The sequence below is a fragment of the Cydia splendana genome, chromosome 4 (assembly GCF_910591565.1).
Source record: "Cydia splendana chromosome 4, ilCydSple1.2, whole genome shotgun sequence".
Taxonomy (NCBI): Eukaryota; Metazoa; Arthropoda; class Insecta; order Lepidoptera; family Tortricidae; genus Cydia; species Cydia splendana.
In genome coordinates this window covers 24933181-24959369 of record NC_085963.1, presented here as the reverse complement: position 1 = coordinate 24959369, position 26189 = coordinate 24933181, and the positions used below count along the sequence as shown (strand labels likewise).

Below are 26189 nucleotides of genomic sequence, written 5' to 3'. Positions count from 1 at the left end.
ACTTACGCTTCGGAAGTTTTAAACTTAGGCATATCGGACCATACAGGTCAGCTAATAAAATTAAAAACGAATTTAAGTTTTTCCGAAAAATATTGGTTTATTTGGACAAGAAACACATATTCAAATTTAATCATTTTCTTAAAATACATACAACAGATTAGTTTCTCGGACGTTTTTGAATGTACTGATGCAAATTTGGCATACAATATATTTTTAGAGAAGTTTTCACTACTTTTCAACCTTTGTATTCCGTTGGAGCGAAAAAAAGTTACCTATAAGCGTAAACAGAATTGGAAAACCAAAGGTATAAAAAAATCGTGCCGAAAAAAACGGTACATGCATATCAAATATCTTCAAAGAAAAAATGTTAACATATTATGTCGAATCCAGTACCAACACTATGCAAAAATATTAAAAAAAGTCATTCGTACTTCGAAAATCTTGGCTAGCAATAAATTTATCAATAATAGCTCAAATAAAACAAAGGCCACCTGGGCGTTAATTAAACAGTACACATCCAATACAAATACCATAAAACCTATGATTGATAGCATTGATCTGAATGGGCAAGTTACTCAAGATCCATTGGAAATAGTGAGAGTATTTAATAACTTTTTAACAGATCAAAACATCAGCGATACAACAGCATTAAATTGGAAACCAATAAGCCCATCGCTTTGTCACAGCATATTTCTTTCCCCAGTTAGCATACCCGAATTAAAAAAGATTGTAAATTCATTAAAAAACAAAACTAGCTCAGGCCACGATAACATACCACTACCAGTCATAAAAGCTTGTTTTGAATACATCGCGGAACCTCTTGTTCATATAATAAACTTAATTTTAGAATCGGGAATCTTCCCGGATGATTTAAAAAAATCTTTGATATTACCATTGCATAAGAAAGGAAATAAAGATATAATTAGTAACTACAGACCCATTGCGTTATTACCTTCCTTTTCTAAAATTGTAGAAAAAGTAATCTATAGCCGAGTTGTACATTTTGTCACTGCAAACAACCTAATAAACAGCAACCAATTTGGATTTCAGCAAGGTAAATCCACTTCTCTGGCAATATTTAAAACATTCAAGTATATCTGGGATGCAGTTAATAACAAAAAACCTTGCGTTAGCCTCTTCCTCGATATGAGCAGGGCGTTCGACTGCGTAGTCCCATCCATCTTACTATCACAGCTAGAACACTTAGGTATCCGCGGAACTGCCTTAAAACTATTTGAAAGCTACTTTACCAACAGGAAGCAAGCGACTATTATCGATAGTTATAATGTAGATTCAAAAACTGTTGAAAAAGTACAATCAGAATATAAAGCTGTAAATCTGGGCGTTCCTCAAGGCAGTATTTTAGGGCCTCTTTTATTCCTTATTTATGTCAATGAGTTACCAAATATTATTGAGGAATTATGTGTAATGTTTGCCGACGATGCAACAATCTTATTCTCTGGTGAAACAATAGACGATACTTTTTGCACAAATATTAGTAACACTGTAAAGACAGTCGTCAGTTGGTTAAAATCAATAAACTTAAAAGTAAACTTAACAAAAACTAAACTTATGCAGTTCAGGAACTGTAAACAATTTCCGACAAATTTAAATGTGATGGAGTCAGGCACTTTGTTAGAAGAAGTAGAGAACATAAGTTTTTTTAGGTTTAACAATAGATCCTCACTTGACCTGGAAACATCATATAGAGAAGATTAATAGCAAAATTTCCAGTCAATGTTACGCATTATCTATATTATCCGAAACGTGTTCTGAAGATGTTGTTACTAGTGCGTACTACGCAAACATATATTCTCTATTGACGTATGGTGTCATATACTGGGGTAACTCCGTAGACGTGCAGTCAACATTTATTTTGCAAAAGAGGTGCATAAGAACTATCTATCGTATGAATTACAGACAATCACTGAGAAATGTTTTCAGGGACAAAGGTTTTCTAACTTTAACTGGCATATATATATACGAACTCTGTAAATTTCTTAAGAGCAACAAGAATTATTTTACAACATTAGCTTCCCTCCGCGACAACCTTCGCTCTCAATATAAGTATAACTTGAAACTGCCTCTAGTCAATAATAAAACTTACGATAAAAGCACATATATCACTGCCATTCGCGTCTTTAATCAGCTTCCAGATGAATTAAAAATGCTAGATGACATAGAGTTTTTGCGTAGTTTAAAAAAATGGCTTATAAAGAATGAATTCTATTCTCTCAAGGATTTCTTTGAATTATATTCTTCATGAATCATGATACTGTCTACTCTGTATAGATAGATATAGAATTGAATAGAATAATATTTATTTGAAAAAACCTTGTTAATAATAAATATCAATATCAATAATTCATATATGCTATGTATGTGTATAATAGTTATGTGTTTCTTAGTTTTAAGTTAGTTTTAAGTGTCCATTGTATACCCGAGTTGGGTTACCGTTGAAACTCACATGTACTAAATAACACCTCTGTAACACGGTTGTACAATAAAGAACTATCTTATCTTATCTTATCTTATCTTATCTTATCAAAAAAGCGCCAAAGGGTGGTATTTCTCCTGTCCAATTTCTTGGTCCAATGTGTATTGCGTCTCACATTTTGCTTAATGAGAGAGTGAGACACAATGCACATTGGACCAAGAAATTGGACAAGTGGGATACCTATAGATTTAGGGGTACAATGTCTAATCTACAAAATCCTGTCATAAAAACTTCATAAACCTGGCAATAATAAAAGTCATTCTTTTTGAGGACAATTTTTTGAGTTTTAACATTTTCGCTAAACTAATAATAAAGTTGTCCGGATTATTTTGAACACCTTCTTGCTGTATGAAGATGTGGAACTTTCCAGTGGTTGAGACACTCAATTTAATAATGTTTGCCCCCAGATCGCCCAACCCGGAGCACCTAGAACTAGCATGTTCCCTGGCCACCAAATACGACATGGACGCCTTAGAAGTGTGGCTGCAGCACGCAGAAAGCGACCCTACTCTCTCGAGCTTAATGTCGAGTTTACCTTGCAGAGATGCTACTGCTCATACTCGGTGAGGGGACCGTTTTTTTCTCGTTCTAAGCTATTTTCTTATTATAGTTTACAATAATTTCGTTAGTTGACTGTCCCACTTTTTCATATCATGTGATATTCTGACATCATGTTTTTCATTTTATTTAGTCACCTGCAATAATAGGCTAGATGACAAATTTTCATTTATGGTCTCAATCGATCAGGTTTGTTTTTAGGATCAAATATCTATATGGGACCCATTGCATTAAAGCAGCGTTCGGCAACCTTTTAGCAGCCAAGGGCCACATAGTAGTTAACGAAGATGACGCGGGCCGCACTTTGGTAATATTTGTGACTAGCAGACATTGTCGTTCGTCAGTATTACATAGAAAATAGTCAGGGAGGCACGCGGGCCGCAAGCGACAGGTTGGCGGGCCACATGCGGCCCGCGGGCCGCTGGTTGCCGACCGCTGCATTAAAGCAATACAAAAGTCAGAAATGATAGTCAAAGTCCGACAGTCGTACTTCACTCGCGAAACGCTCCTAACAAAACGATAAGTGACCGTGACGTCAAGGTCACTGAGAGTCCATCTTGAAGTATGGACAAAACAAGAAAATTGCTTTTTTGTCGGTGAAACATTGCGTTTATGTATATAGTTGCTATACAATCCCTTATTGAAACCGGGAGGCGATAAAACGAATCCACATCATTATAGACCCATTGCACTTTTGCCAGCAATTTCAAAGATTTTCGAGAAAGCTATGATAAATAGAGTTTATAATTTTTTTGAAAAGTTCAGCGTTCTCGACAAAAGCCAGTTCGGTTTTAGGAAGCATCACTACACTACACTTGCGGTTTACAATTATACTCAGCAGATCCTAGATAGTTTTAGACCAAAAATATTACGGCGTAGGATTCCTCCTTGATATTACGAAAGCTTATGACCGCGTTTCCCATAAAATTCTATTGACGAAATTGAACGGCATGGGAATTCGCGGGAACGCATATAAATGGTTTAAATCGTACTTGGAAAACCGTAGTCAATACGTACAGACTAAATACCTTTATGCAGACTCTGGGGAAGTTAAAGACATCACATCTAACATACGGAATAATTATTACGTGTTCTATACCTCAGGGAAGTGTTGCTGGGTGTATATTATTTTTGGTATACGTAAACGACTTGCCAAAAATATTAGACACAACCTGTATAATGTTCGCGAATGACGTATCCCTATTATTTAATTGCACAAACAGTGCACAGTGCAATGAACGATTGCGGGAAATATCGCTCACTACACAAAAATGGCTCGACGATCATAATTTGGAAATGAATCTTAAAAAAACTAAAATAATTCAATTTAAACCGGTACAGTAAAAATCATTACAAATGACACTACAAATTAACAATATAACTATCGAGGAAGTGACCGAATTTAATTTATTAGGCATAAAAATTGACTCCGGCTTAAACTGGAAGTCTCATATCGAAAATGTTAAAGCAAAGTTATCCAGATTCGTTTACGCCCTTAGAATCCTCAAAGTAAATACAAACTTCGAAACGGCCTTGTCAGCATATTATGCGTACGCAAATTCTTGGCTAAGATATGCAATAATACTCTGGGGGGCTAGCACGGACGCACACCAGCTCTTTGTGATGCAATGTATGCGGATCCTCACTAACACGCGGATACCAAGTAGCAGCCGTGCACTTTTTACAGAACATAAGATACTTACATTACCAAGCATGTATATCATGGAAGCGGCAATGTTCGTTAGGAGTAATACAAATTTATTCCCATTGCAAAAAGTAACCTCGAACCGACGTAATAAAAATCAACTTCTCCTGCCAATTTCAAGACTTGCTATGTATGGAAATGGTCCATACTGTCGATGCGTCACCATAGTAAACAAACTACCCAAACAGTTAAAACAAGAACCCGACGATAAATAATTTAAACGGAAGCTAAAAGACCTACTTATCGAAAAGTCATACTACACAATAAACGAGTTTCTAAATGATGATACTTTGTTAGAATGGAATCCGTAAGGCAATATAACCTATCAATGATATGATCTCTTTCATCTTTTGTGACCCTATAATGTAAATAATTTTAGTTTTTAGTTGCGTATTGACATGAAGCATTAAGCATTAGTATTAACTTTGACATTGATAAATAATCCTAGGTATGTGTTTGTATAACATTAATAACTTTGGTAAGTAACCGAAAATAACATGTTAATACAGAATTTAATTGTTAGCATCTTGACATAATTATTCTAAGTGTAAAGTTAAATTAGATATGCATGCAGTGGATTATTTACTAGAATATAATACATATATGTATAAGTAGGTAATTGGGTACCCCATAAGTACTAACATTATGCGCCCTACCCGGGTGTCATGTACTGACTACCATTCTACTAACACCTTCTGTAATGCACATGACTTTTAATGTTAAATAAATGAAATGAAATTAAATTAAATCTTTTTTTGGATAAAATGTAAGGAATCGAATGGTATCTTTACTTATTCTCTTTTTGGAAGTTAATAAAAAACTTATATTATAGTATGAAAAAATGGTACACTCTACCAAACTCTACTTTCGACATTATGTTAATATTTTATTACCTATCTCATGTCGCCTTCCAGCATCCGCGAAGGCCTCTGGCCGAAGATCAAGGGCTCCAACCACCACGCGCTGATCAACTTCTTCACCATCCTGAAGGGCGTCGACGAGAAACCTCCGCTGTGGGGCCTCACGGCGGCGGAACACATCAAGCTTCTGAAGAAAGTCAAGGCTGCTTCTAACGGTAACACTTATTATTAGCTCTAAGAGTTGTACACCTCGCGAACCCGCTTGCTAACTCCGCCATCTTGGAAATTTACTAAAACTAAATTGACAATAAAAAGTATAATTATGGAAGCTGCTCACAAAATTTTACGACAATCGGTTGAGAAATGCGACACATAGCCTGTCGCCTTTTTGATGAAAGCACTTGCTCAAGCTGAAACGCCCCTTTCGTTTGTCGTAATTGTCTTCGTGACAGTGAGATCAGTAGGGCCACAGACATATGTAACTTCGTATAAGACGAATAAAGTCTAAGGAAAAAACGTGCGTCGGAATTCAAGTAAAAGTCATTGTCGAATAGATGGCGCACACACCTTTAGCCTATCCTCGGCTAGATGGCGTGACGACACAGTTTCATATTTAACAATTTTAACACATAGATATCAGTGAATGAACATGGATCAAAATGATATAAAAATAATAAAATCATTTATCCATATAATATACATTTTTTGATAACTTTATACGTTTTCATTTTGAGTTTTAGTCGTGTGTCGATAGATGGCAGTAAATTTACTGTGACTACAAAATTTACAATGACAGGACCCCTCTATACTATCTATTCTTTTTGGTAGGGCTAAGATGGTCGGTTTATTATCATCTGTCATCATGCCTGTCGCGTTCTAACAAGTATGAAAGTGCGAAAGTGACGCATGACATGACAGGTTATAAAAATGCGACCATGATATCCGTGCTGCTCTGTCACGCCGATAAGAGCGTCCATCGTACTCGTGCTGCATTTATTTTAACTTGTACTATTCTTACAGAGTTGGACTACAAGATCCTGTTAGAGCCCGCCTCCGAGGCCGAATTCACCTCACATATACTGTCCGTAATGCGGCCCGAGACCGCCGGCATGGTCACCAAGCTACTACGGACGTTACCCCCGGCGATCCTCCTGCCTCTACCGGTCCACACGCTCTACACCATGTGGCTCACTAACTACTTCTTTAGTGTGAGTATAATACTCATATTTTCATGTCAAAATAAAATTAGAATTATACACTTAAAGTATAGGGTATTTAACCACTAGTTAAATCGGTTTCTTTTTTCAAACTGTCAAAACGATTTGCTACTATGGAATTTATATGAAACACTAGCATATGACGTCACAAGCAAATTACCTACTCTTTATAGATTTATACGGGTTTTAAAATAGAAATTGTGTCTAAAAATAACTGCTGTCTACGTTTCTCCATTAATCTTCAGGTGCTTTATTTCTTGCATGGTGTAAAATCATTTATTTTAAATACAGTTAAATACTCTACTTGGTGCATATAAGAAGGCCTATTTTCGAGTACGCTACTTGTCCACAATCAAAGAGTGAATGGGAGTTGATTTCGCATTAATATGCTATTTTCCATAGGAGCCAGGTAACGGGTCGTCGAGCAACAAGAAATGGATGCAGCGCTACCGACAGTGCGCCAGCTACTTCAACAAGCTCGCCAAGAAGGAACTACTGCGCTTCCTGGCCGACACCTGCTTCAGCGAGCAGGCTTTACTGAGGTATGTATGTGTATTAACGGGTCGTCGAGCAACAAGAAAAGGATGCAGCGCTACCGACAGTGCGCCAGCTACTTCAACAAGCTCGCCAAGAAGGAACTACTGCGCTTCCTGGCCGACACCTGCTTCAGCGAGCAGGCTTTACTGAGGTATGTATGTGTATTAACGGGTCGTCGAGCAACAAGAAAAGGATGCAGCGCTACCGACAGTGCGCCAGCTACTTCAACAAGCTCGCCAAGAAGGAACTACTGCGCTTCCTGGCCGACACCTGCTTCAGCGAGCAGGCTTTACTGAGGTATGTATGTGTATTAACGGGTCGTCGAGCAACAAGAAAAGGATGCAGCGCTACCGACAGTGCGCCAGCTACTTCAACAAGCTCGCCAAGAAGGAACTACTGCGCTTCCTGGCCGACACCTGCTTCAGCGAGCAGGCTTTACTGAGGTATGTATGGGGCTATTCATAAATTACGTCATTTCAAATTAGGGGGGGGGGGTCTGGACATCGGATGACGGTAGCATGAAGTAGGAGGAAATGGGGTCATTTGAAGCATGATTTTGGATGATTATAGGGGGGGGGGGGTCAAAAATCGTCAAAAATCGATGACGTAATTTATGGACAGCCCCTATGTGTATTAACGGGTCGTCGAGCAACAAGAAAAGGATGCAGCGCTACCGACAGTGCGCCAGCTACTTCAACAAGCTCGCCAAGAAGGAACTACTGCGCTTCCTGGCCGACACCTGCTTCAGCGAGCAGGCTTTACTGAGGTATGTATGTGTATTAACGGGTCGTCGAGCAACAAGAAAAGGATGCAGCGCTACCGACAGTGCGCCAGCTACTTCAACAAGCTCGCCAAGAAGGAACTACTGCGCTTCCTGGCCGACACCTGCTTCAGCGAGCAGGCTTTACTGAGGTATGTATGTGTATTAACGGGTCGTCGAGCAACAAGAAAAGGATGCAGCGCTACCGACAGTGCGCCAGCTACTTCAACAAGCTCGCCAAGAAGGAACTACTGCGCTTCCTGGCCGACACCTGCTTCAGCGAGCAGGCTTTACTGAGGTATGTATGGGGCTATTCATAAATTACGTCATTTCAAATTAGGGGGGGGGGGTCTGGACATCGGATGACGGTAGCATGAAGTAGGAGGAAATGGGGTCATTTGAAGCATGATTTTGGATGATTATAGGGGGGGGGGGGGTCAAAAATCGTCAAAAATCGATGACGTAATTTATGGACAGCCCCTATGTGTATTAACGGGTCGTCGAGCAACAAGAAAAGGATGCAGCGCTACCGACAGTGCGCCAGCTACTTCAACAAGCTCGCCAAGAAGGAACTACTGCGCTTCCTGGCCGACACCTGCTTCAGCGAGCAGGCTTTACTGAGGTATGTATGTGTATTAACGGGTCGTCGAGCAACAAGAAAAGGATGCAGCGCTACCGACAGTGCGCCAGCTACTTCAACAAGCTCGCCAAGAAGGAGCTACTGCGCTTCCTGGCCGACACCTGCTTCAGCGAACAGGCTTTACTGAGGTATGTATGTGTATTAACGGGTCGTCGAGCAACAAGAAAAGGATGCAGCGCTACCGACAGTGCGCCAGCTACTTCAACAAGCTCGCCAAGAAGGAACTACTGCGCTTCCTGGCCGACACCTGCTTCAGCGAACAGGCTTTACTGAGGTATGTATGTGTATTAACGGGTCGTCGAGCAACAAGAAAAGGATGCAGCGCTACCGACAGTGCGCCAGCTACTTCAACAAGCTCGCCAAGAAGGAACTACTGCGCTTCCTGGCCGACACCTGCTTCAGCGAGCAGGCTTTACTGAGGTATGTATGTGTATTAACGGGTCGTCGAGCAACAAGAAAAGGATGCAGCGCTACCGACAGTGCGCCAGCTACTTCAACAAGCTCGCCAAGAAGGAACTACTGCGCTTCCTGGCCGACACCTGCTTCAGCGAGCAGGCTTTACTGAGGTATGTATGTGTATTAACGGGTCGTCGAGCAACAAGAAAAGGATGCAGCGCTACCGACAGTGCGCCAGCTACTTCAACAAGCTCGCCAAGAAGGAACTACTGCGCTTCCTGGCCGACACCTGCTTCAGCGAGCAGGCTTTACTGAGGTATGTATGTGTATTAACGGGTCGTCGAGCAACAAGAAAAGGATGCAGCGCTACCGACAGTGCGCCAGCTACTTCAACAAGCTCGCCAAGAAGGAACTACTGCGCTTCCTGGCCGACACCTGCTTCAGCGAACAGGCTTTACTGAGGTATGTATGTGTATTAACGGGTCGTCGAGCAACAAGAAAAGGATGCAGCGCTACCGACAGTGCGCCAGCTACTTCAACAAGCTCGCCAAGAAGGAGCTACTGCGCTTCCTGGCCGACACCTGCTTCAGCGAACAGGCTTTACTGAGGTATGTATGTGTATTAACGGGTCGTCGAGCAACAAGAAAAGGATGCAGCGCTACCGACAGTGCGCCAGCTACTTCAACAAGCTCGCCAAGAAGGAACTACTGCGCTTCCTGGCCGACACCTGCTTCAGCGAGCAGGCTTTACTGAGGTATGTATGTGTATTAACGGGTCGTCGAGCAACAAGAAAAGGATGCAGCGCTACCGACAGTGCGCCAGCTACTTCAACAAGCTCGCCAAGAAGGAGCTACTGCGCTTCCTGGCCGACACCTGCTTCAGCGAACAGGCTTTACTGAGGTATGTATCATTGTATATGTATGAATTATTACTATCACCAAATATAACAAATAGAGGCGTAGTGTCAAATTTTGTAGTCTCAGTAAACTTACTGCCATCTTTCGATACGGGATTAAATCTTTTACTGATACTTATAGTTCGTTTTTTTAGCATTAGAAAGAACTTGAAAGAAGGTAAGCGATCTTGACATATCTTTTAATTGAAAAACGCTTTTTAAAAATCAGTAACTATTACTTATGAAAGCAGAAGAATATAAATGATCGTATTAGATTCATAATTGTTACATATTTGCCGTGACTTATTTTTAAACTGTGTTTTTCAATTAAAAGACAGATCAAGATTGTTTACCTTATTTCTAATGCTAAAAAAAACGAACTATATGTGTTAAAAATCAAACGAGTACAGGCCAAAGGTATCGCGCCATCTTTTAGAGCATAATTTTTTCTTGATTTTCGGAGGCACGTTTCATTCTTAGACTTTATTTATCTTTTACGAAGATATATATGTCTAATATGTCTTTGCTATCTATCACTGCGGTTTCTTTCGACAACCCGTGAATTTCAAAAATTAAAAAGAATTATCCAAATCGGATGACGAAATAACAATCTATGAACAGTCTCTATATTCTACAGGAACCAAACGATAGCGCGATCTATCTCGACCCCGGCGCCATCTAGCGAGGAATTATGTTAACAGTACGTAACATAGGGTGGTATTCCACCTGTCGTAATATGTCAGTGCGTGTCACTCTCTCATTACAGCAAAATGTGAGACGCGTGGTTAAGCAGTTAAACCGTTAACCCGGCGTCAAATTGTACTGGTTAACCCCGGGTTAGTGGAATGATACAAGTGGGCCTTAATGTGGTAATTCACGCTCTCACCTAAAATATTATCACTACAGTTACTATCCATTGGATAGTATCCAATAACCCGTGATATTCAAAAATAACAAACTTTCATCTAAATCGGTTCACGTAACAGCACTCTACAAAAATGGTCTATATCCTACGGCAACCAAACGCTTGCGCGAACTATCTCGCTCCCAGCGCCATCTGTTGACGATCATCGTCATCATTTTAGCCTTCAGTCGTCCATTGCTGAGCATAGCCAGGCGTGGCTCACTCCGCGATTTCGTCGCTTTGCTACGGGTAGCTAAAAGTACATCCGTTCCGCCCCAATTTTGGGGTTTGCCATAAGCCGCGCGTGGCGCTGTCGCCACCTAGCGGCCATATCTGTGCTGATCGTAACAGACGCGTTTTGTTAGAGAGTGAGTCTTCTGTACCTAGTACTATTATTTATTCTGTGGCATAGCTAGGCCTCTCTTCGTGTACGCCACTTATCTTGGTCCTGGGCTAGTTTCATCCAAAACTGCCCCGCGATTTTCGAATGTCATCCACCCAACGAACGAACGGACGACAGGCGCTTCCTTCATCCAAAAGCGGTAGGTATGTGGTCGACCTCTGTCTGGCAACAATGTCCCGCCCAACGCCATTTAAGTTTGTTAAGAGCCCATCAACGTGCACACAAGCACCACTGCTAAATAATCATGATTATTAAAATTTTACGAAAGGTATTTAAAAAGCGGCCAAGTGCGAGTCGGACTCGCCCATGAAGGGTTCCGTAGCAGCAAGTAACACAATAAAATTGCGTTTTACGATTTATGACGTATTACGGACTGACAGACAGACAGACATGACGAATCCATAAGGGTTCCGTTTTTTGCCATTTGGCTACGGAACCCTAAAAAGGGGGCCGCTACGTACCAGGGTGTTGCGGATGCAGAGTTTTTGACATCCGCGGATGCGGATGAGGATATTTAAAGCCTTACATCCGCGGATGCGGATGCTAGTTGGTACTTAAAGAACGTCAAATATTACATTTTTAGTAATTTTAATTTAAAAAAACGAAACGTTTAGTATTTGAGCAAGAATATAGGTGCGTTTTATTTAATAAACAGCAACTTGGCCGACTTTTCCGGATCTAGACGATTTCGTTATATATAATGACGAAATTACCTAGGACTTATTACGCCGCCGCTAAGACGTTCCTGTTACCGACTTGGTCGACATCCGCATCCGCTCATGCGGAGCTCATGCTCCGCATCGATTTTATGCGGATGCGAATATTCGCAACATCCCTGCTACGTACTGTATTTCGTATTTAAGTACCTTTTGAATACATCAAACTAGTTTTTATGTTTCTGGATTCGTCGATCTATGAACAGTATGAACTCAAAACAAAAACGGCCGTATTAACTTTGGACGCATAAATTGTCGACGTTTGGTTAAATTTAAATGATCACGATTATTTAGCAGTGGCGCTAGTGTGCACGTTGATGGGCTTTTAATTTTCCTTTCCTCAAAATGCCTCAAATATTATCACAGCAGTTACTTTCCAATAACCCGTGATATTCAAAAATAACAAAATTTCATCTAAATCGGTTCACGTAACAGCACTCTACAAAAATGGTCTATATCCTACGACAACCAAACGCTTGCGCGAACTAACTTGCTCACAGCGCCATCTGTTGACGATCATCGTCATCATTCTAGCCTTCAGTCGTCCATTGCTGAGCATAGGCCTCTACTCTTCGTATACGCCACTTATCCCGGTCCTGGGCTAGTTTCACCCAAAAGTGCCCCGCCATTTTTCGAATGTCATCCACCCAACGCACCTCACTTCTTCAAAACCATCATAGAAGGCAAGATAGAAGGAAAGAGAGGCAGGGGCAGACCAAGACGTAGCTATGTAGACCAAATAAAAGAAAAAGCTGGTGTCGTGTCGTATCAAGAGGTCAAAGCTATGGCTTATGAGAGGGAGAAATGGAAAATACTCCACCTACAAGACGATACCTCTTAAATTGAAGAAGAGAGAGATCAACCCGACGAATCAACGGCCGCCAGGCGCTTCTTTCATCCGAATGCGGCCACCAATAGGGAATATTACGCAAAACTCGCGTAGGGGGCTCTACTACCACAATCCATCACAATCTGCTGGAATACCGCGAAACGAGAAAATCGAAATTTCGTTATTTAACCTCTCTATCACTCTTGCATATTCGAGCGATAAACAGGCAGATAACTAAATTTCGATTTTCGCGTTTCCCGGTAGGCCCTTGTTAACAAACCGCCTCGATGTATCAATGTTATATTTTTTTGTCAATGAAAACTTGTCAAAAAACAGTCAAAGGCACAGTATGTATAAGTTACTCTATGGTTTTCTAGCTAGCTTAGTGCTGCACTCTGGCGGTAGAACATTGCTGCAATACTATTCATAACCCCCTATTCGTCAAAATTTTGGTCCACCTCTGTCTGGCAACATGTCCCGCCCAACTCCATTTAAGTTTGTTAATGACGTCACCCACGTACGATATTAAAGATAGCAATGTCGTTGACGTTACAGGGTGCCAGCAGGCACGCGCAGCCTGATGCTGATGCAGGCCGTGGACTACTGCCAGCAGGAGCAGGAGAACGACTTCAAGTTCACCAAGGAGTAAGATACAACTCTAACACATATATACAGTCGCCATGCTTCATTGTTCAGATATTGTGAACACCTTGGCCGCTCCGATATATCTGATAGCGACTGTACATAAAGGCATCATAGCATAGGGGTTGAGGTCACGCACTAGTCACGCACACGACACCATGCCTGGTAACGACAGCGGGATTTGGAAATTTATATATTTTTTTTTCATTCAGTCAGCAGCAGAAGTTGCTAAGCGGGCGAGGTGTTCAAAATTACCTTGACGTGCTCTAGGGACGGTTGCACCAAAGTATTTGTCATCGTTAAGAGTTCGCTACATTTTATTGTATGGAAAGTTTCATAGTAAACCGCCGCGGCACGCCGGGTGACGTCTAACGAATACGGATGGTGCAACTGGCACTTAATCTCTTAACAATAAATCCGCGTCAAGATCATTTTGAACACCTCGCCCGCTTAGAAACTATTGCTATTAACTGTACTATATACACGTTTCTCTTGAAACTTCTTGCGAGCCTTTTATTTATTGTAAAGTAAAGTTTGTCTTCCAGCGAGATATCCTGGACGCAAGTGGGGCAAGAGCTGACCCGCTGGGCGCGGTTCCTCGAGAACTACCACTCGGACACCATACAGGGCATCATAGACCACAGCGGCGTGCCCCGCGACCAGATATGGCCGTGAGTAAAAATAACAATTTCGATTCGAAACAGTTATTTTTCATCACACTTGCTCGAAAAAGATCTTATTTCATGCAGGTGTACTGAAGGACAAAGGCCTATATTGTTCCCGTGGGAGTTTGAAAAAAATATATCACATGAGTTTTATTTTTTATGTGTATGTTTAAAAATATTTAATTTGATTAATTTAAAAGCCGTAAAATATTTTTACACAATTTTTAATCAAGGCTGAATCCGGATGGGCCTGTACCTTCGAATCCTAACCTGCCAAAACAAGACAATATGGCGGACAAATGTTTGGTTTGAAATGTCACCCTATTTAAGAATGATTTCGCTTAAGCTATGAATAACATTCTGTGTTACGCCAGGGGTAAGAATATTGTTACTCTAGTCTTTAATTCACTCCAGCCTGCGGCTGTCGTGAATACATAGACTCTCGTACAATATTTCACTTACCCCCCACGTTGCACAATGTACATTTTCATCTTTTTTGTCGTGTCCTGGCTTTACGAGCACTTAGTCTTGTTTCGAAACGTCGTTTACTTATACTACAGGGAGATAGAGCGAAGCCACGGCGACCCAACAACGCTAGTCCCACTTGTGGGCCGCCTGGTGTTAGCCGGGCTGGGCTCGGCGCCGCTCGGCACGGTGCTGCAGTGCCTGCACATAGCCACCGACGCGGCCGGCGTGCTGCGACATCTGGCTGACACGAGTGGACCGAGGTACAAAAAATAGATGGCGTTGGAAGCGACGCTTAAGAAAAAAAATTGAGCCCATTAAAAAACTATTAAATATTTAACTGTAAGGTAAAATAGGCTTAGAGGATTCGCGGAGGAACATGAAGGTAAAATGGAATTTAAAATTTTCTACTTCATATCACATACACTATAAAATTCAAAAATGTTTTCGGCAAGTAGGCACTATACACACTGCGGGTGTACCAAAAAATTTGAATACTTGTTTTACATCACATGAAAATATTTATTATAAATTTCATTTCATGCAACTGAAGAAACTACTAAACGTAAACTAATGCTATACGTAAACTCGCTCGCTTTGGGCCCTGTAGGTATTTCATAGCCAAAATTTGCGTTAAATAATTTTCTTACCTCTGCCTATCCATTTTCAGTGAAGTACCGACCCTAGTGACGCGCATAATCCAGTACCACAAAGAAGGCATCAAACTCCCCGACGAGCTCATCGAGACCGTCATGCAGAAGGCCACCGCGGCCGGTCTCCCGCCGCACAAGCAGGTCGGTCTCCTGGCCCTCAGCGACAAGGGGCAGATGGAAGACTCAGGGGATCTGGCTAAAGTTGCCCAGTATACCGTGGACTTGATAAAGACGGAGTTCAGCAATGAGGAATACGCGCAGGAGTTGACGGGTGAGTGTTTTTAGAAGATTCTAGCACATACACCTTGACAGAATATTATATACAGTAAAAAACAAAGCTGCGCCGACAGTATGTTTTCAAAATAGTGAATTTTTACCATTTCACCATTTCGTGTGGGGAAAAAATCCATTTCTATCGTAACTTCCATTTTGTTGAAATTATTTAAAGAATTTCAGACAATATTTCGGAATTTTTGAGCTATTCTTGAAACTTGCACACCATTATTTAAATGAAACACTAGATTTTAATGTTGTAGTCTCTTTAATGGCTTGTTTTGCAAAGATTTATATACATTCTTATGTCTTTAACGCGATCAGTTTGATGGTTAAGATGCGAGAGAGCGGGCCTCTAGCGTCGCTCCGGGATGAGGTGGCGTATGTGTGTAACTTTGGCGCTAGCGTCGCGACCTGTGATTGGTTGTAATTTTTGTATTCTATTGGCTCAGTAGTTGCAAATGTTAACACAAGCATTCCAGTATAAGAGCCATCTTAAGATTCCGCAATTTTAAATTTCCAGAGGAAATGCTGATGACGGACGATGGCAGACGAGAAGCGTTCAACCAACTATTAGAACTGGCGGAGACCTTCGCTCGCAGGAAGGCGCTCGTGGACGTGGTCAACTGCTGGCCTCCAAGTAGAGACAGGTATATTACAAGCACTATATAACGCTGGCACGCAAAGGCAATTTAACCTCGTAAAGGCCGTATATACAACTGAAAACTCGTAAATAATGAAGTCGTCTTGGCGTTTACAGCGAGTCCCGCAGCATCCAGTTCCTGTACTGTCAGAATCTTCTGTCCGACTGCGAGCAGCACGAGTCTCGGGTAGTCATCAAACTGTTGCTGCGACGGCCGCAACTCACTCAACAGGTAACTGACCCTATCCATTCACTTCATCATCATCATCATTGTAGTCACCATCAGGGCCAGAGGTGTAGGGTTAGAGCCGGCGTAGCTTTATTTGACGTTCATAATAAACACACTTGAAAAATAAATTATCTTTATCATCACCTGTCGCCCACTATTGGGCCGAGGCCTTTCATCGTGTACGGGTGGTATGCACTTGCGCAATCTATCTCGATCGCAGCGCCATCTAGTGAAGAATTGAGTAAATGATTTAAGAAGTCACTGATTTAAACTTTCACGATTATTAAACATTATCAAACTGCACTCGGGACTAATCGCGTATTTAAGTTTTAAAATTTACCTCCGACGTTTCGAGGACGGCGTTGTCCCCGTGGTCTCGGAGAAGACTGGCTCAAGTTGACATCAACATCTTCTAGCCGCGCGAGTTTTTCGAACTACCCGCACTTGGTCTTGTTTATCAGTTTGAACGTTTTGCGCACTAGGGATGAACTCTAAAACTTAAATACGCGATTAAGTCCCGAATGCAGTTTGATAATGATTTAAGAAGTCGTTACGAAATGCTGTTAAGGCGCTCTTATACTCGAGTTTTACGTTTTCAAGGGGGTGAAGCAGACGCGTGGTAGAACGGGCAGGCGGGCGCCCCGCGCGGCGCACCGCACCATTCCCGCGCAGCACGTCTACGTCCTTATTCTGACGACATCGGTATTCTGAATTGTCAGTTCCGGGATTTTTTCCGGCAATTAATATTGCATAAGATTTATTAGCAAATTCGTATTTTGATGAGTACTTAATGAAATTAAAAATGGTAGGTAAGACGGTGAGTGTAAATAATTATTAATTATAAACAATATATGAGTGTATACCGCGACAAACTGAGAATCTAATCAAATGATGCCAAATTATTATGAGACAAAAACTAGTACTTACTAATAGACCTTAAAAATGTAATAGAGTTAGACCAAGAAAAGTCTGCAATGTGCAAGTGCAAGTGTTATTTTAAAGGTCAAACTTCTATGAAATTATCAATAACACTTGCACTGCCTATGCTATCAAAATCGTTGCAGACTTGGTCTAAAGGGGCCCACTGATTAACAGTCCGCCGGACGGTATCGGCCTGTCAGTTGTTCGGAACTGTGAAAAATTTGTTCTAACTGACAGGCCGATACCGTCCGGCGGACTGTTAATCAGTGGGCCCCTTAACTTTAGCAGTCAATTTCGGGCAAGTAAGTCCTCGAGCTTAGCGGGTGTGCTGAGGGTGTAGGGGTGAGGGGGGGTAAAGGTACCTTTGTAATGCTATTCGTACAGATATTCGAGATATGAGCAAAAATTGAAAAAAAGGTATCTTCAACCCCCGCTATACCCTCCACACACCCCCTACCCTCGAGGACTTTTAGTAAGTATGTCTATCTGGACATCAAAAGGTAACTAACTATACCAATTTTCAAAACTACACGAATTATGTCCGCTAATTTTTAAAATTTTCTTGAGCTACAAATAAATTATATTTTCAACAAAACAGAAATGTTACTTGTCTTGTATTCCTTTATTAGCCTTATTTTATATATTAGGACTATATCACAAAATCAATCAACATTTGGCATAATGTGCCTCATCCCTGTAGTTGCAGCTAGGCGTCCATAGGCTAGGGTAAATGCGGGTCGTATGATTGCTTGCCACCAGTGTGGTATAAAAACAACTGTATAAAAAAATGGCTATAAAGCATATTTTGGAACAAAGTTCCATATCGCACGGTACGGACTTGGCGGATGGAGGCTAGGCGAAAAAAAGTATAAGAGTTTTCCGTCACGAGTTTCCGTCACGACTCTTTCTTAACTTCGTTTCAAAGTTTCAACCGATTGTCCTATGACACTCTCGCATTTTTTTATTACGATAAAAGTTTTGAGTGATCAATTATACTTACACTTATTTTCCTTAGGATGTAAATAGGTACCTAATCCAATTAAACACAAAACCATTATAGCCATTTTTGGACCACTTCCACAAAAACGCATGTAGGTATCTCGGAAACTAAAAGTGTTGAAATGGTTACCACCATACACTAAACACTCCCACATGTTTGAATCTTGTATATCTATGTTTAAAAATTATTCAATTAATTGATTAATTTAATAGCCTTTTAAAATATGTGTACACAATTTATCAATCGTGACTGAATTCCGGATAGGTTAGATGGGTGTGTGCCTTTGCTGCTCAACTTGTTATAAAATGACAATATGACGGACGAATGTCTGAAATGTCACCGTATTTAAGAATTATTTTGCTTTTCTTCGTAAGTATGTTGAAAAACATTGTGTGCATAACATATTTGCATATTTATACTGTGATTACCCATTTTATGAAACGTCCGCTAACCTAGCACAGGTCCGACGCTGACAGTGGTCACGGGCGTACTGGCGTGAGGAATGGGCGCAAGGTATTGCCGCGTAGGGTGTAATTTAGTAGGCAAAATGTTGAATTCATAAAATGATGAATGAAAAAATTAACGTATCGATAAAAGGACAAGCAATAATGAAGATTTACTTAAAAGCTATCGACTGAAGTAAGTTTCATACACATTTTCGTCGTAGTACTTCTAACATAAGGAAATGAAGACAGTGTTAGGCATGTTTTCAACTTAAGATTCTATCGAGAAAATAATGAGCCGTCGTGTTTCTGACAAGCAATAACGTAGTTCAAGGACTGAAGTAATACATACTAGAAAATAATGCATGAAATCCTTGTAAAAGTCAGTAAATATGGTGACAAAAAAGCGCATTTTACTACACACCGCGCCTTAACTCCCTTTTTTCTTAATGAGAGAGTGAGACGCAATACACATTGGACAAAGAAATTGGATAGGTGGAAAACCACCCTACAGGTAGGGAGTTAACAGCATTTCGTATCGACTGCTTAAATCATTTACTCACTAGATGGCGCTGCGATCGAGATAGATTGCGCAAGTGTTTGGTTTCCGTAGAGGCGTAGAATATACATAATGCTCGTAGAAGTCTGTCACGGCAACTGAATCGACAAAAAAATCTATATTTTTGCTATCAGGGGTTATTGTTAAATAACATTAGTGATCATGGTATAATAATATACTCCGCCTGGTACTCCATTCCGAGATTCGCGTATGACCTAACTGACACGCGCCTACGTCATCATGCTGTTTACAGGTTCTCAAACTTTGAAATGTGGGAGAATTTTAACCAACGGTGAAAATTATTTTAACGGCATTAATTTTAAGTTATTCATGTAGAAACATAGTAAAATAAAACAAATCTAATGTATTAAATTAAACTTTATTTATCTATACAAGACAAACGTTTAAAAAACTAATTCACAGTTACACATTAATTACCAAGCTTACGACGTGAAAAGTTTGGAAAACACTGCGACTGCTGACACTGAGCGAGAAGGAAATAACAATTAACACGCGTTCGACAAGGATGACGGTCAGGGCATGAAGTTATCTAGATCCGAATTGTCAAATGTGCACAGCGCTATCCTGTGTTGCCAGTAGTATAAACAGAATTACCCGAAAGTCTGAAATTTCTTTCGTGAATCGGAAGATATTGCTAACGAGTAATTAAAAATGACGTGTTATTGTAAAATTTAAGCTAAAATACATATAAATGAAAATTATAAAATTATAAAGAAATATTTTAACTTATTAACCATAGGTATAATGTACCCATGTAACATGTTATGTTGAAATAAAGTGGCAATGTTATTGTGACGTAGGCCCGTGTCACTCTGGGAATGGAAGACCATGTTTTATTAGACCATGTTAGTGATAATGTGTTAATAAGGTTAGACTGAGAAAAGTCTGCAGTGATTTTGATAGCCCACGCAGCTCGCAGTGCAAGTGTCATTTTAACACTTACATTGCGTGGGCTCTCAAAATCTCTGCAGACCTTTCTTGGTCTAACTCTATTTAAATACATAATTCGATATCGTGTATATCGTTAATCATATTTCTTTTTTTTTTCTCTATAGGGCGGGTCGTTCAAGTCGCCCAACCCTTCATCGTCCAAACCAAAAGCCAAAAAATTTTCACGACAATTTTTTTTTTCTACTATTTATTCCTAATCAACATGGTACTAAATATGCTTAAACGGTACCCCACTATTTTTGCTATATCCTGTATAATGCGACGAGCGAATCGTAGGTCTCGTCTTAGCTTGGGCAAAAATTATTTCGTATGTTTGGCGGTTCTCCTCTACAGATCGCATTTCTCGACTGATTCTCGTGAAATTTTGTAAGTAGGTTCTAAATATGGAATTTTCTCAAAATGACGAAGTCATGGAGGTCCGCGAACTCTCAAAAATCAATGTATTGAATATTGCATGCAAGTTCTCGCACCGTGTAAAGGGGCTTAAATAGGTATATCACATTCCTAACGTTGACTTTTTAAGTTGGTTACCCAATTGTCCACTAGATGGCGCTGCGGTCGAGATAGATGGCGCAAGCGTTTGGTTTCCGTAGAATATACATGATGCTCGTAGAATTCTGTCACGTTACAGAATAAATAATAGTACAAAAAATTGTACATTTTTGGGCATCACGGGTTATTGTTACAATACAATAACATCAGTGATTCATTTATAATATTATTTTACAAGCTTTTATTTAGTTTCCCCTGACCGTTGTCTGTTTGTCTGTAATCAAATCTTGCAAGTTAAATTTGATCCACTTCCCGGTTTCCGATTGAGCTAAAATTTTGCATGCATGTATATCGGATGACAATGCACATCCAGCTGATCTGATGATGGAGACAGGAGTTGGCCATAGGAACTCTGTGATGAAACAACGCAACCTAATTGTGTTAGGGGTTTTTAGAATTGTCTCGACGAGTATTAGTTGTCTGTCGTAAGAAAATTACAGTCAGCGATAAAAGCTTGTACCAAAAATGAAATTTTTGCCAAAAACTTATTTATGTACAAGTTGGCGGGTCGAAGTAGTTTACAGATGGCGCCATCATAACTAGAGCTAGCCCTGTAAAGCTCTAGGATTGTGTCAAGTTTTTTTTATGGCCTAGATTCCAGCCCATTAAGATTTTCACTGTAGCTGTCCCGCTCTGATGGTAAGTGGTCACCGAAGACTATGGACACTAGCGACTCCAGAGTTGCGATATGCGCGCCCTTTAAAAACCTGTACACTCCTTTTTGATGAACCCCATACTATTATTTATTTATTTTTGACCTTATTTCTGTTTCAGGAAGTAAAATGGCTGACCTCGGACGTGTCGGGCACGTCGATCGTGAGCTCGCTCTGGGTCGTGCTGCTCGCCAAGTGCGACCGGGACCAGCTGCTGTGGCTGGCCCTCAAACACAAGGTAAGCTATATACGGAGTATTTACATGTACAGTCACCTGCAATAATATGTTACACAACGAAGGCCGCAAAAACATCTGACACGATCTTCCTTGTAGGGTCATAAGAGCGTGTCACATATTTTTGCGGCCTTCGAAGAGTAACATATTATTGCATGTGACTGTACGTATGCTATAGAGACTGTGCGTAAAGTTTAGAGGGCAGCACTGTAGCCACCGTTTAATAGCGCGAAGTGATAGACCAAGCTAACACTGCATGGCATTAGCAATGACAAAGTGTGATGATGTCATCATTCATGTCAAATTTTTATGAATATATAATGTTTATAATGACATTACGTCACTTTGTTCTGTTGAAGTCTTAATAAATAGCTTAGAAGGACTTTAATATAAAGTTGGCGTTATTCATAAACGCGTCACTGGCCTGAATTAGGTATGAATCGTTTGTCTTTATCTGTCATTTTGACTTATGCATTTGTAAGAAAGGGATAAAACAAACTAAATCAGGCCCGTATAATTTTATAAATGAGGGGATTAAATTTTCAACAAATGTGGCATTATTATTGTGGATTTGTATGATATTGTGATATGAAAGAGATTCCAACACACAACAATGCGTGGATGGTAGGAAGCGTGCATGAACTACAGGGGGCAGCACAGGAGCCCTAATTCAAACCTAACTTACATTAATTGTTTCAGAATTACCTCACGAACATTGAAATAGAGGACGACCTAATCAAAGAACTGCTCGACAACGATTATTTCATCATGATAGTCCCAACGCCCCTCTACTCCTCTGCTATAAACTACATCGTGGGCAGCGAGTCCACTGAACAAAACGCGGGCGTTTATTCCATACAGTGGGCCGTCTGTGAGCTGTGCAAACATAACTACACGGCCGAAGCCGGCCAGCTACAGTTGATGGCTATGGGTGTGCCCGCGGCTTTGCGCGGATTCACGCAGTCCGTTTTGTATTGTAGGAATTTGTTTAAGAAGTAATGTGTAGGTTAAGGGATGTAAGTTATTGAATTATTAAATGGTGCAATCGGTATTGGTGTTTTATTGTGATTCTAGTATAGTAGTAGTAGTATTGTTATATAATTCGGCCTTCAAAAATTATTCTATGTTATGAAATGTAATGTAAATTGAATGGTAATGTACTAATTGCTCTGTTAGCTGTAGATCTCGAAAACCCCCATGGCTCCGCCATATTGAAAATAATAAATCTGCTCCGACGAAAAAAAAAATTGATCATCGGACCTGCTCACAAAAATTCACGAGAATCAGTTGAGAATTGCGACCTGAAGAGGAGAACATCCGGACATACATTCGGGCATTTTTGCCCAAGCTGAAATGAAGACCTTCGCTAACGTTCGGTCAATTAATAATCCCACATTTACAAATGCGAAAGCGGCTAATCGTAAATCAAGAAGACTACTAACGCCATCTATTAACACATTCAATACCACTAAGTGCTACGGGTTACGCTCGTAGCGCGTAGCCACGGTTTCGTCGTATGTAGCGCGTAGTCGCTACGAACAGTGTACCCGACAGTCGGGTTCTTGGTGTTGAATGTGTTAACAGTGTTAATAAATGTACATTATAAAGTGTGTTTAAATTTATTTCACTACATGCTAATAAATCGTCGATAAATTGAAAAAACTTGAGCTAGCAAATATATTTCAAGTATTTAAATCATATTTTCTATGTTTAGAAAATTATGTGTGTGAATGAAAACTGAAATGTAAGAAAGAAGAGGACTACTAGCGCCATCTATTAGTAGCCTATTGTAAGTTGTATATACACATAAAAAGCCATAGAGGTACAATAATATAGAGATGAAACGGGGGAGGGGCCAAACGACCGAACGAGATGCACTTATGGAACTTTCAGTAGGAGTAGCAGAGAAGGCGGTATTATTGCTTGTCCTTGTCACAGTCTCAGTTTTTGTTTGTTCCCCACCTTTTTATTAGTATGAAGAATGGTGGGCAACAAATGAATTCGACCAATCACAGTGTCGCATTTGCGTATGTTTTGTCCCTCACGGAGGCACGCGTATACCACTTCTAGACCATCCTACCTTCTATGTAAAAAGCAAATCTAAGAAAAATACATTTAGTAATATATATATGAATGCATATTTTCGAAAGTTTGTTTGAATTTTGTTATATAAAGCTAGTAAAATTCAAATGCTTATAGTTTATTATCAAATTAATTAAAACAATGTGGCCCTGTAACGAAACGCAAAGCTGTCAAATGAACGTCATAGTATTTTAAGACATTTGAGGTTATGTTTCCTTCTCCACAGAAAGATACATAACAAACTCTTAAGAAATTAGGAAACATACAAACAGTAACCATGCTAAGCGCGATTAGAAATTCGTTGCGAGTCCCCTTGATAAACGCGGCGCGTATGTTCCAAACCTCAGCTCCCCTGGAGACGGAGAAATTCGACCACAAGCGTATACCAGCCACTGATGAAGGCGTCCAGGGGGAGAAAATCGTGGATTTGGACGCTGTGCTTAAACAGTAAGTGGATTTAGTCACTATATATCTGATTAGACTTAAGTCTGTCATTAGTTTGTAAAGAAGTTTGTTTGTATCAGTAAAGAAGATGTAACTCGATTGATTTTAATATTTTAACTGTCTCGACTGTTGCTCTTTAACTAAAAGGGACTTAATTACTTACACATACATTGGTCTAACTCTCCCGACTCGGTATATATTACATTTCTGCAGCAACAAGTTGTCTACTTAAGTTCAGTTTTATTGTCTACTTTCAATGGCTTACATTTGAACATTCCTTGAAAATGAGGATAAAGATCTATGTTAAATTTTATTACAATAACATTATACACAACAGCGATTTACTGTCTTTATTGTGTTAGTAACATAACTATATGAATTGAAATCTTTCAGGAAACAGAACCTATTCCCAACCCTAGAATCCGATGACCAGCTATTTGACGGGACGCCATACAAGCAGCTGCCGATCTGCAACATCCGCGTCAGCCACAACAACACTATTGTCACCATGACCGACCACATCGGGGCCGTGAAGATCATCAAGTCCTGCGGCATGGAGGGCTTCAAGAATACTAAGAAGGGGACCAATATTGCTGCGCAGACTACAGCTATTAGTTTAGCTACAGTGAGTTTTTAACATTTTTTGGTTAAAAATCTTTGTATTTCAAAACTTGGTAATTATTTTTATCAGGAATTCTTTTTCTGCCTTAAATTAATTAAAAAAAAGTTTTAAAACTTCTTGAAGAATTGTTATTTTTTTGTTGGTGTTTATCTGCCAATCCATATTTTTTTACTGCCTTAATTGTTAAGTCTAATTATAAAAATGCATGAAAAAAGTTAAATTAAGTTAAGTTGCGAGTATTTAGTGCAAAAAATAATAATTGCAAATCAGCCCTTTATCATTTCATTTATCTTGCATATATTGAATTGCTAACAGGTCTATTATACAGATAATGCATTGATAGAATCAAACGTAGTGTACATTTTGTTCTTGTTCTACAGAAAGCAATTGACAGAGGCTACAAGACAATCAGAGTAAGAGTGAGAGGCCTGGGACCAGGTAGACTGGTAAGTTACCTTTTGCTAAAGTTCCCATCTTAAAAATGCTTAAACATACTAGTTTAATATGTAAAATATCCTGCAGTGCTATCGACTTATGGTTCAGTCACCTGCAATAATATGCTACACAACAAAGGCCGCAAAAATATCTGACACGATTTTATTTGTAGAGCCATAAGAGTGTGTTACATATTTTAACATATTATTATTGCAGGTGACTGTACAATAGCACCTTCAAGTCCTTCAACCATATTTTAAAGCAGGTATGGTGACTTTCCCATACAATATATTCGTTAGGTGCCAATGACTGATAGTTAAAGTGCCAATCATTGCACACTAGAATCTTAAACTGCATTGAGACAGTGTATTATGTTACAGGCTGCAATAAAGGGCCTCCAGATGGGAGGTCTGCAGGTAGTCTCCATCACGGACGCCACCCCCGTCTCGTGGAACCCCCCGCGCCCGAGGAAGGCTAGGCGACTTTAATATAGCATTTCTATTAGATTACTCTGTAGTATACTTATTGAAAATATTGTTTATTTAAAATAAAAATCTTTATTAAAAAGATTTATTTTATTTACAATTACAACCTAACATTAAGACATTCAATTGTTCCAATGGCCTGTTGGCAACTTGCAAATAATATTTTCACATATTAATAATTAGCATCTGTAACACCAGGTATAATTGAAATCTTTCAAGCTGACCGTTTAGGATCCTGAGCTCTCATAGTCCTAAATGGTCAGCATAAAAAATATCAACTTTATCAATAAATTGCAACA

At 40.0% G+C, this 26189-nt stretch overlaps 2 protein-coding genes across 2 annotated transcripts in view; both read left to right on the top strand.

Moving 5' to 3' along the window:
* Window positions 1-22871, top strand: part of LOC134790219 (NBAS subunit of NRZ tethering complex-like) — a 55673-nt gene extending 32802 nt beyond the window's left edge. Inside the window, exons 31-42 of the mRNA XM_063761054.1 lie at window positions 2905-3060; window positions 5675-5835; window positions 6641-6828; window positions 7240-7379; window positions 13473-13562; window positions 14105-14230; window positions 14785-14952; window positions 15360-15613; window positions 16139-16265; window positions 16376-16490; window positions 21709-21825; window positions 22522-22871. Of these exons, the coding sequence (XP_063617124.1) occupies window positions 2905-3060; window positions 5675-5835; window positions 6641-6828; window positions 7240-7379; window positions 13473-13562; window positions 14105-14230; window positions 14785-14952; window positions 15360-15613; window positions 16139-16265; window positions 16376-16490; window positions 21709-21825; window positions 22522-22821 (1942 nt within the window). The 3' untranslated portion in view covers window positions 22822-22871. The remainder of the gene's footprint in view (window positions 1-2904; window positions 3061-5674; window positions 5836-6640; window positions 6829-7239; window positions 7380-13472; window positions 13563-14104; window positions 14231-14784; window positions 14953-15359; window positions 15614-16138; window positions 16266-16375; window positions 16491-21708; window positions 21826-22521) is intronic.
* A 1216-nt stretch (window positions 22872-24087) lies between these two features.
* Window positions 24088-25972, top strand: LOC134790209 (small ribosomal subunit protein uS11m). The gene is made up of 4 exons (XM_063761044.1): window positions 24088-24351; window positions 24742-24973; window positions 25351-25416; window positions 25786-25972. Exons 1-4 carry the CDS (start codon window positions 24182-24184, stop codon window positions 25891-25893), a joined length of 576 nt encoding a protein of 191 aa, XP_063617114.1. The 5' UTR covers window positions 24088-24181; the 3' UTR covers window positions 25894-25972.
* Window positions 25973-26189: the final 217 nt, after the last annotated feature.

What these genes read in the sequence shown, in the direction of transcription:
- LOC134790209 (XM_063761044.1), top strand. Translation starts at nt 24,182, where the DNA reads ATGCTAAGCGCGATTAGAAATTCGTTGCGAGTCCCCTTGATAAACGCG. An exon ending in TTGGACGCTGTGCTTAAACA is followed by an intron (nt 24,352 to 24,741) that starts GTAAGTGGATTT and finishes GAAATCTTTCAG; the next exon opens with GAAACAGAACCTATTCCCAA. An exon ending in GCCTGGGACCAGGTAGACTG is followed by an intron (nt 25,417 to 25,785) that starts GTAAGTTACCTT and finishes ATTATGTTACAG; the next exon opens with GCTGCAATAAAGGGCCTCCA.